This window comes from Agrilus planipennis, unplaced genomic scaffold (assembly GCF_000699045.2).
Source record: "Agrilus planipennis isolate EAB-ADULT unplaced genomic scaffold, Apla_2.0 scaffold26, whole genome shotgun sequence".
Lineage (NCBI taxonomy): Eukaryota > Metazoa > Arthropoda > Insecta > Coleoptera > Buprestidae > Agrilus > Agrilus planipennis.
In genome coordinates, this window is record NW_020439469.1 from 1,044,484 (window position 1) to 1,054,945 (window position 10,462).

Below are 10,462 nucleotides of genomic sequence, written 5' to 3' on the forward strand. Positions count from 1 at the left end.
CTTTAGATACCCATCAAATGAAAACAATTTGTCGTTGTCCTAATATANGTGGTCACTTGAACAAAACCCGATAACCTAACCTAACCTACCCTATTGATAAAGATATTTAAATAATGTTTTATATAACTTTCTCAATATTTTTATGTATTTTTCCATTAGTTTTACCTTTGAATATTGTCTAAGAATGACTATATAAATATTTACATGCCTAGAAATGTATTAAAATTGGCATATTTTTTAACTTTGAGCCCCCATAACTTTTTATGGGGGTGAGACAGCCACGAACTTTTTATGGTACAGTTTCGATCCCCCATCCCCACCCCCGAAGGAGGTGGGGGCCATCATCTAGACCTTTACCGAAACAGCTTCTATTTTACGAAGAATTGCAGTGAAGGAACCAAAAACCACAACGATGAATAAGTTGGTTGAAAGATTTGTGGTAGATTAGATAAAAAAATACAACGTGTAATTATACAACACGCTACTGAAGTGAAACTTCGTCAAAAACACAAACATAATTAGGAATTCGATTAATGGTATTATTTGTACACTATGAATTTGAATTTTACACTATACATGCCGGAGTTGCCTATAATGAACGTTGGATTGAAGCGCGCTCACGACTCAAGCGATCCCCACTACGAACTCGACTACGTGGCCGAGTAGAGCCGGAGGGACATTCGTTGCATGAATTCGTTACATAGCAACTCGCATGATACGAACTTACCCTACCGTGCGTAAAAGAGTTTCACTTCAAAAAGTCTTTATAATGTCTTTAATATGTTTAATAAATTTGACACCTTGACCACTAATGGTATGAGCAAGTTACGTTTTTATTACAATATTAATAACATCGAGGCAGTCTGGGTTGATTTTCGTTTTTTTTTTTTTTAATAAGTTTAAACATTGCGCAACAAAACAATTTCAGGCATATTTCTTACATACTTCAATCTACTACTAGTGAGAAACGATTTTATTTTATGCGATGAACTTCGCAATCAAATGGGACAAGAGACACTAAATACATGTATGAAAATTAACATCGAAGGTCCAGAAGAACTTTGCAGTTATCTATCCGATGAGGTGTTAGATTTATACGTAAAAAGAAAATAAGACAGAATTCGATTATTAAAATAAGAGACCCTATATTGAGTGTATTTATATTTTGTAAAATGCTTTAAATTTTGACCTTCTTAAAGCGATACTAAACCGTTACAAAAGTGGAAAGTCTGCAAAAATGTATTCATAAAATTACAGTGAATCACGCGAACGATTTCGCCAGCATCAGCTGGTATACAATGATAAATGATATACTAAAGAGTTTCAATAAGTTCAAATAGTGGTCAGTATACCGTTGTATCCCGATTTGACCGGATTGGGTCTCATCAGTACGCCGTAGACAATTCCGATTGAACACAGGCCAACTCTACCTGCTCCACGTTCGGCAGCTTCAACAGAATATTAACCACTACTAGGTATTTGTACTTTTTGTTCTGTTTGGCTTCATAAGAGCAGCTACGCCGTGAGTTCCTTTTTTTTTTCCTTAAATGAATTCTTTTTGTGTTGTTTCGTTAAACATCCTTCTTACGAAACGTAAATTTCGGGGGAAATATAAAGAAATTTCGATAAAAAAACTAGGGAATAAAAAGAAACTTATCTGGTAACGTTGATTTTTGCTGGTTGGCTCCTTGCAGCCGCAACTCANTCAAAGCTCGCTGCATTGGATTCACAGTTACAAAAAATTATCAGTTTTTGTCGGAAATATTCGTTTTCGGGGATGTCTGAAAATCCTGTTCTCGATTAATTTTAATTTTTCTAGCAGTTTTAGCACATCCTATTAAGTTACGATATACGTTTTCCTGTTGTTTTATTGAAATTAGGAATTATCTAGGTAGACCTGCGAGAGTTCAGTGAACACAGAACTAAAGACTGATATTATTTTTAGGTTCCTACAGTAAAACTTCCTTATTCACGGTTTCTTTATTCGCCGGTTAAAAAATTGCAACCCAGTTCTTGTATTCGCGGTTAAAAATTTCATTATTCGCGGATGCAATCGGTAAACAGAAAAGGATTCACTGTCGTTTATTAAGGGGATTGATCGCAATCGACCGCTCGTACCTAGCGTGAATTTTTCCGAAAACATGGGTTTCTATTCTAAATATTGTGATTTAACGCTGCAAGATAAATATCTGATTTTGTGTATGGTAACAGACAAAGATTCACACTAACTCGATACGTTCTTTTTTTCAATAATATCGTCATTAAAAGCTTTTACAAGTGCTTAAAGTTGATGCTTTTTGTAGGACACGTATTCTCAGTAGAAATTAAAAAAATTAAAAATGGCCTTCGACAAGCTTTAAAGCAAAGCTTTATCTATCTTACTACAAAATTTCAAACCCCTGTTCCAAATATTAAACTCATGATAATTAGAACCGATAAGCATGTTTTTACTCTACGGCGCGTGTACTACTGAATCCCCTTAATGTATCGGCATCTCTTGAGTATGTACAGTTGGTACGTACCGAGGCAGCTTTTATGAAAGATGTAACAGAGTAAACAGAAAAGGATTCGGTGTTATTTTTCAACGTATCGGCATCTTTTAAGTACTAGTTCAAAATTGGCATCAATAGTCGTCTTCTAGGGCAATTTTATGCTGTGTTACAGAAACTGTATGTGATTTAATAAAATTATGGTATAGGAATAAAGAACTAAAAAATCATTACCTAATGAAATAAATAAAGCATTTAATTAAACAAAAAAGAAAGCTCACCAACCTATACACATATGTATCTACCTATCTGGCAAATTAATAAGGATATTTGGTAAAACTAACCAGCAATATTTATTACACAATTTCGTTTCGATTGCCACAAACGAGCAACTAAGTTAATAATTAAGAGAATTATGCGTTTTTCATAATAGAAATGTCAAACATAATGAAGGTGTACAAAACCTACTTAATTCCATTTCACTTTTACAGTCGATTGAGAAATAAAAATGAGTGATATGTTTACGAGATAAAGCTAATTGGTATATTAAAGTTAACAAATAGAAATTTATTGCCTTGTAACTTTAAATTTTGGGCAGATAAACATAATTTCGTAGATACAATATCTACAATATATTTCTTGTTATATAATACTCTACAAAAAAATTGGTTCTATTTTGTTAACTGCAATAATTTCTACAGACCGTCACAACAGAACAAAACGAAATACTACTTTGTATATTACTGGTTTTGTGTTGCATTTGCCTTAATTATTTCTCTTCTTGCTTCTGGTACGACTGGTACGTAGCTCATAAGATAGTCGTAATAACCTAATCTACGTAATATATATTGCAGAAAACCTTCGTTAGGGTGTGGTACACGAGAATTTGAATTTGTTGATTTGGTTTGTTGTGGTTGACTACATTCCGTCAGATTCACATTTCTGCTCTTGTCAAGTTGTAGATCCTTCTGGGGTTTTGATTCTGCTTTACTGGAACTGTCGATATTATTAATTGCAGTTTGATGTTTCACGGATCTACGGCGATCAGAGTAGTGTTGTATATAAGAAATATGTGGGTCTTCCTGAACCAGTGCATTCTTGGATAAATCATCTTTGTTTTGATTAGGAAGATCAGGAAAGGAGGAAATAATTGTAGATGCGTTTTTAACAGCAGACGCCAACATTTGAGCACCCCTTTCCATTATTGTACCTTTTCCTACGTCAGTACTATCCCCATTTTTGTCTATGTTATCGTTAGCAGTTTCATTTATTTCATTAAATATAAATGATGCAGGAGGATTCACAACAATTGAAAGTAAAGTTGAAGCATTATTAATAGTTGACACTATTCTGTGAGCAGCTGACATCAACATTTCATCTTTTTCTTTTTTTGGCCTCCTTTCTCTTTCTGGCCTATTTTCTCTTTCTGGTCTATTTTCTTTTTCTGGCCTATTTTCTCTTTCTGGCCTATTTTCTCTTTCTGGCCTATTTTCTTTTTCTGGCTTATTTTCTCTTTCTGNTGAAAAAAAAAAACATATGGTAATTCATGCTAAAACCAAGGGATTTTAGTTTTTATAGTTTAAATGCTTTTGCATTGAGCTGAAATCATGTTATTATTCTAAAAAACACAGTTGAATATCTGAAGAACCACTAGAGATAAGTGTAGGGAACTATTAACCGAGTAGACCTAAAATTAAACAAAGAAACCAAAAAAACAACGAACTTAGATAGCGTCCAGAAGTACTGGAGCACCTTTTATGACTGAAAATATTCTCTGCATACACATTATATGATTCCAGACGATTTTTATGAAAATATCTTTTAAATTAAATGTACAATAACAGAGTTATGAACGAAATCGCCTTAGATGGAACATTCTGCATATTTTGTATACCTTAGGCATATTAAAAACAGCAACTGTTCAGTTCAGTAATATTTGTACTTTCAATAAAATTTCATTAGCTTATAGACATATAATTAAAACGTCTCCTATAAATACCGAAGCCGCCTGGAGCATTCGGCAGGTTCGTGTTTTCAAAATAATTTTTACCAAAATTGTAAGGAATCAAACAAGTAACTTACTGGTGAACTTTAATTTGATTTTAACCGTGTCTTCATGCTTATTTGATGATCAGTTGTGAATATAAACAACGGAGCATCTATTTTTGACTTTAATTTCGTTAAATCTTTAAATTTTGACCTTCTTAAAGCGATACTAAATCGTTACAAAAGTGGAATGTCTGCAAAAATTTATTCATAAGATTACAGTGAATCATGCGAACGATTTCGCCAGCATCAACCGGTATACGATGATAAATGCTGTACTAAGTTTCAATAAGTTCAAATAGTGGTCAGTATACCGTTGTATCGCGATTTTGACCTGATTGGGTCTCATCAGCACGCCGTACACAATTCCGACAAAACACATGTCAACTCTACCTGCTCCACGTTTGGCAGCTTCAACAGAATATTAACCACTACTAGGTATTTGAACTTTTTGTTCTGTTTGACTTCATAGGAACAGCTACGCCGTGAGTTCCTTCTTTTCGTTAATAGAATTCTTTTTGTGTTGTTTCTTTAAACATCCTTCTTTCGACATGTGAATTTCAGGGGAAATATAAAGAAATTTCGATAAAAAAACTAGGGAATAATAAGAAATTTAGAAACGTTGATTTTTGCTGGTTAGCTCCTTGCAGCCGTAACTCAGTTCTAAAAGTATTATTTAACTTATTGTAATATAAAATAAACCAAAACAGATAAAATTATTAAAATACTAAACATTACGACGAAAAATTTTAGATAAAAAAAAACAATATCAATTATGTCAATACCGTAAATCTCAGGCTTATTTATATTTAATTCTAATTGTAAGTTAATTTTCGAAAGCCTAGTATTGTGTTGCTAAAATGTTTAGGCTTTTGAATTAATTCCGTTTGTTTACAAATTTATCATTCCTGAAATCGAATTAAATGACCTTGTTACACAATTTTAATCGTTACAACAAGGTGCCTAAAATATTTTCAGAACAGGCCTACAATTCTTCGAGAAGGTACCTATATTGTCTCATAATGTAAACGATTATTTTTGTGACCTTTCTATTTATTATTTATTTACGCACATACAAAAACAAGTATTATTATGAGTTCACATTAATTAATTATCTATTTACCTTCCTAATAGGAATAGTACCGGTTCGAAGTCCATCGAAAATTAATCAAATAGAAAATTAATAGAGTAGGTAGATACACGGATAATGAAGATATTTTATTATATCTCAAATGTTTAGTACTTTTTAAGTCAGCTGAATTCAACAAAAATTGTACTTTATATCAAAACTACAAAAAGCCAATTGAAACAGCTTCTATTTTACGAAGAATTGCAGTGAAGGAACCAAAAACCACAACGATGAATAAGTTGGTTGAAAGATTTGTGGTAGATTGCATTGCAGCGCGCTCACGGCTCAAGCGATCCCCACTACGAACTCGACTACGTGGCCGAGTAGAGCCGGGGGGGGGGCATTCGTTGCATGATTTCGTTACATAGCAACTCGCATGAAACGAACTTACCCTACCGTGCGTAAAGAAGTTTCACTTCAAAAAGTCTTTATAGTGATAAATTAGTGTCTTTAAAATGTTGAATAAATTTGACACCTTGGCCAATAATGGTATGAGTAAGTTGCGTTCTTATCTCAATATTAATAATATCTAGGCAGTCTGGGTTGATTTTCGTTTTTTTTTAAATATGTTTAAATATTGCGCAACAAAAGAATTTCAGGCATATTTCTTACATACTTCTACTACTAGTGCGAAACGATTTTGTTTTATGCGATGAACTACATTAGTTCGAAGCTTCGCAATCAAATGGGACAAGAGACACTAAATACATGTATGATAATTAACATCGAAGGTCCAGAAGAACTTTGCAGTTATCTATCCAATGAGGTGTTAGATTTATACGTAAAAAGAAAGCAAGACAGAGTTCGATTATTTAAATAAGAGACTCCATATTGCGTGTACTTATATTTTGTATACGCTTTATGCATAGATAATTCAAAAAAGTTATTCCTTTTTGGAAACTTTTATTTTTGCTTAGGTGTAAAATAAATTCTATAGTCAACTTTTAACTTATATGTCTAGGATGTTTCTAAAACAAATAGCAACCTTGCAGGAGGTGAAAGGGCACTATAAAATATGACAGTTCAGTAAATATTTACATGTTTGAAACTTCACCATTTTCGAGAGAAACGTAGTTGAAAGTACAGGCAAATCTAATTCCGGCCCTGGAGAGAAATGCGACAATCCAACGCCGTATTCAATGGTAACTAGCAGCATCAGTGTTTATGTTACAGCTGACTTCATTTAGTTAGTTGTTTGTTCTTTTAATAATTGATGGATTTAGTCAAATGATGGTATGTCAGTGTGTCCGTGTTATATCAAACTATAAAGTAATCGGAATAAAAAGAAACTTATCTGGTAACGTTGATTTTTGCTGGTTAGCTCCTTGCAGCCGTAACTCAGTTCCGAAAGTATTATTTAACTTATTATAATATAAAATAAATCAAAACAGATAAAAAAAGTAATTATTAAAATGCTAAACATTACGACGAAAAGTTTTAGATAACAAAAAACAATATCAATATGTCAATAGCGTAAATCTCAGGCTTATTTATATTTAATTCTAATTGTAAGTTAGTTTTCATAAACCTAGTATTGTGTTGCTAAAATGTTTAGGCTTTTAAATTTATTTCGTTTGTTTACAAATTTATTATTCCTGAAATCGAATTAAATGACCTTGTTACACAATTGTAATCGTTACAGCAAGGTGCCTAAAATATTTTCAGAACAGGCCTACAATTCTTCGAGAAGGTATACTGTCTCATAATGTAAACGATTATTTTTGTGACCTTTCTATTTATTATTTATTTACGCACATACAAAAACAAGTATTATTATGAGTTCACATTAATTAATTATCTATTTACCTTCCTAATAGGAATAGTACCGGTTCGAAGTCCATCGAAAATTAATCAAATAGAAAATTAATAGAGTAGGTAGATACACGGATAATGAAGATATTTTATTATATCTCAAATGTTTAGTACTTTTTAAGTCAGCTGAATTCAACAAAAATTGTACTTTATATCAAAACTACAAAAAGCCAATTGAAACAGCTTCTATTTTACGAAGAATTGCAGTGAAGGAACCAAAAACCACAACGATGAATAAGTTGGTTGAAAGATTTGTGGTAGATTGCATTGCAGCGCGCTCACGGCTCAAGCGATCCCCACTACGAACTCGACTACGTGGCCGAGTAGAGCCGGGGGGGGGGCATTCGTTGCATGATTTCGTTACATAGCAACTCGCATGAAACGAACTTACCCTACCGTGCGTAAAGAAGTTTCACTTCAAAAAGTCTTTATAGTGATAAATTAGTGTCTTTAAAATGTTGAATAAATTTGACACCTTGGCCAATAATGGTATGAGTAAGTTGCGTTCTTATCTCAATATTAATAATATCTAGGCAGTCTGGGTTGATTTTCGTTTTTTTTTAAATATGTTTAAATATTGCGCAACAAAAGAATTTCAGGCATATTTCTTACATACTTCTACTACTAGTGCGAAACGATTTTGTTTTATGCGATGAACTACATTAGTTCGAAGCTTCGCAATCAAATGGGACAAGAGACACTAAATACATGTATGATAATTAACATCGAAGGTCCAGAAGAACTTTGCAGTTATCTATCCAATGAGGTGTTAGATTTATACGTAAAAAGAAAGCAAGACAGAGTTCGATTATTTAAATAAGAGACTCCATATTGCGTGTACTTATATTTTGTATACGCTTTATGCATAGATAATTCAAAAAAGTTATTCCTTTTTGGAAACTTTTATTTTTGCTTAGGTGTAAAATAAATTCTATAGTCAACTTTTAACTTATATGTCTAGGATGTTTCTAAAATAAATAGCAACCTTGCAGGAGGTGAAAGGGCACTATAAAATATGACAGTTCAGTAAATATTTACATGTTTGAAACTTCACCATTTTCGAGAGAAACGTAGTTGAAAGTACAGGCAAATCTAATTCCGGCCCTGGAGAGAAATGCGACAATCCAACGCCGTATTCAATGGTAACTAGCAGCATCAGTGTTTATGTTACAGCTGACTTCATTTAGTTAGTTGTTTGTTCTTTTAATAATTGATGGATTTAGTCAAATGATGGTATGTCAGTGTGTCCGTGTTATATCAAACTATAAAGTAATCGCAAGATACACCCCCTACATTTGCGGGTCGTGAGCGTCGGCACCCGAAGCATACCACCGGTAAGAAGACGAAACCATTGCTTTTCATATAAGACAACTCCCAAAATGGCACGCAACGTTGACTCCTCTCATTTGATACTGTGATAAATGTTGAAGAAGCAGTTGCTGCATCTTTAGCATTTAGCGCAAATACATACGTAGCAGGAAACTGATTTTTAGCTACTAGTGGATTTCAGTCAGTGGTTTCGACAGGAAAGTACTTGAGAACTCAATTGTTCACGGGCAAATGTTTTTAACGAAATAATGATAATCAGTATTGGTGTGACTGCCGAACTTTATTGCTGAATTTAGAAATAATTTTGGTAGGCGTTTCGATACCTGTCTTCCAGAATGGTATTGGACGGGGGGGAGTTGGGTGTGTGGGGGGGCGTGGGTGCGTGCGCGTTCTGTGCGTGTGTGTGGGGGTGCGTGGGTGCGTGCGTGTGTGTGCTGTGTAAGAAAGTTAACGTTCTGAACCGTTGTAGCTCCTGAGTCGTTATCTCAACTCTCCGCAAAAGGACAAATGGGATGCTCAAAATTGACGTAGTCCGCAATAAAACTCTCGCATTTACATTTCTTTTTTCAACTTAGTAACAACGGTTGCTGACAGAACGCCTACTTCTACTCACTACAGACGTTGTAGAGAATATCGTAAACATAGAAAAGAGATGTCAGGTAGAACTTGCAGCGGACACTAATAAAGGAAAAGGAATAACATTACACCAAATGATGTGTGACAAGAAAGAGATGCAGATAAGCAATATTTGAGTATGATGCCAAACCGGACTTCAACATTCTCAGGAATTTAGGAAAGCAAAGACGCTTGTTTAAATATATAATTCCAATTAGGCAGTTATAAAGCCAACCCTGATTTTTTGCGTACCTAAGGAAACTCTAACTACTGCACCGTTTGTTATTATTCGGTTATCCCTTTTCATGTCTATACTACTCATGAAGCATTTCTTAACTTAACAAGGTCGTGCTCAAAACATACAAAGTGGAAACAAGTAAAAAGATACGTCCATTCTCACAGATAATTTATTACGAACTTTGTCAATTTTGATCATCTCAACTATACAGATCTACGTTTTCGATTATAACCTGTGCTTTTTTTTACAATTTCCTTTTGTCTTTTAATCATGCTGCTGTACTCACCATTCAATTCCTTATTGCATCTAAATGGCACCATTCAAAGTTTGTTACTTATATCAGAAACACTCTGTATAACTTATGCTATTCGTTTCAGTTTGTTTCAATTGTGACATATACCTAGGGTTGCCATCCGTCTGGGATTCCCCGGATTTGTCCTAGTTTAGAGGGCATCCGGGGAGCGTCCGGGGGGGGCTTCATTTGTAGTCCTGGTTTAAAAATTTAAAGTCTTGGGCCGCCCGCGACACACGCAAAAAAATCTAACTGATTATTAAAACAATTTGTAACAAACTGTAATAAGATTCTGTTTTGTTAGGTACATTGAAAATGATGATAAAGAATGACTAAATTTAATTTTAAGCTCTGAAAATAAATAGAAGGGTGATTTATGACATTTTCAACTGTTTTTGGTTACACTGATTATGTTTAAAAAAACCTGTTGACATGTCCGGGTTCTGGACTCTAAAATCCGGGGTTTTCATGCGTCTTGTCCTGGTTTCCAAATTTTAGAGATGGCAACCCTA

The 10,462-nt window shown here is 33.9% G+C and overlaps 1 protein-coding gene across 1 annotated transcript in view; it reads right to left on the reverse strand.

The window, feature by feature from the left end:
* Window positions 1-9,097: 9,097 nt before the first annotated feature.
* LOC108739941 overlaps window positions 9,098-10,462 on the reverse strand; it is a 30,032-nt gene continuing 28,667 nt past the window's right edge. Inside the window, exon 4 of the mRNA XM_018474070.1 lies at window positions 9,098-9,239. Coding sequence (XP_018329572.1) covers window positions 9,098-9,239 — 142 coding nt within the window. The remainder of the gene's footprint in view (window positions 9,240-10,462) is intronic.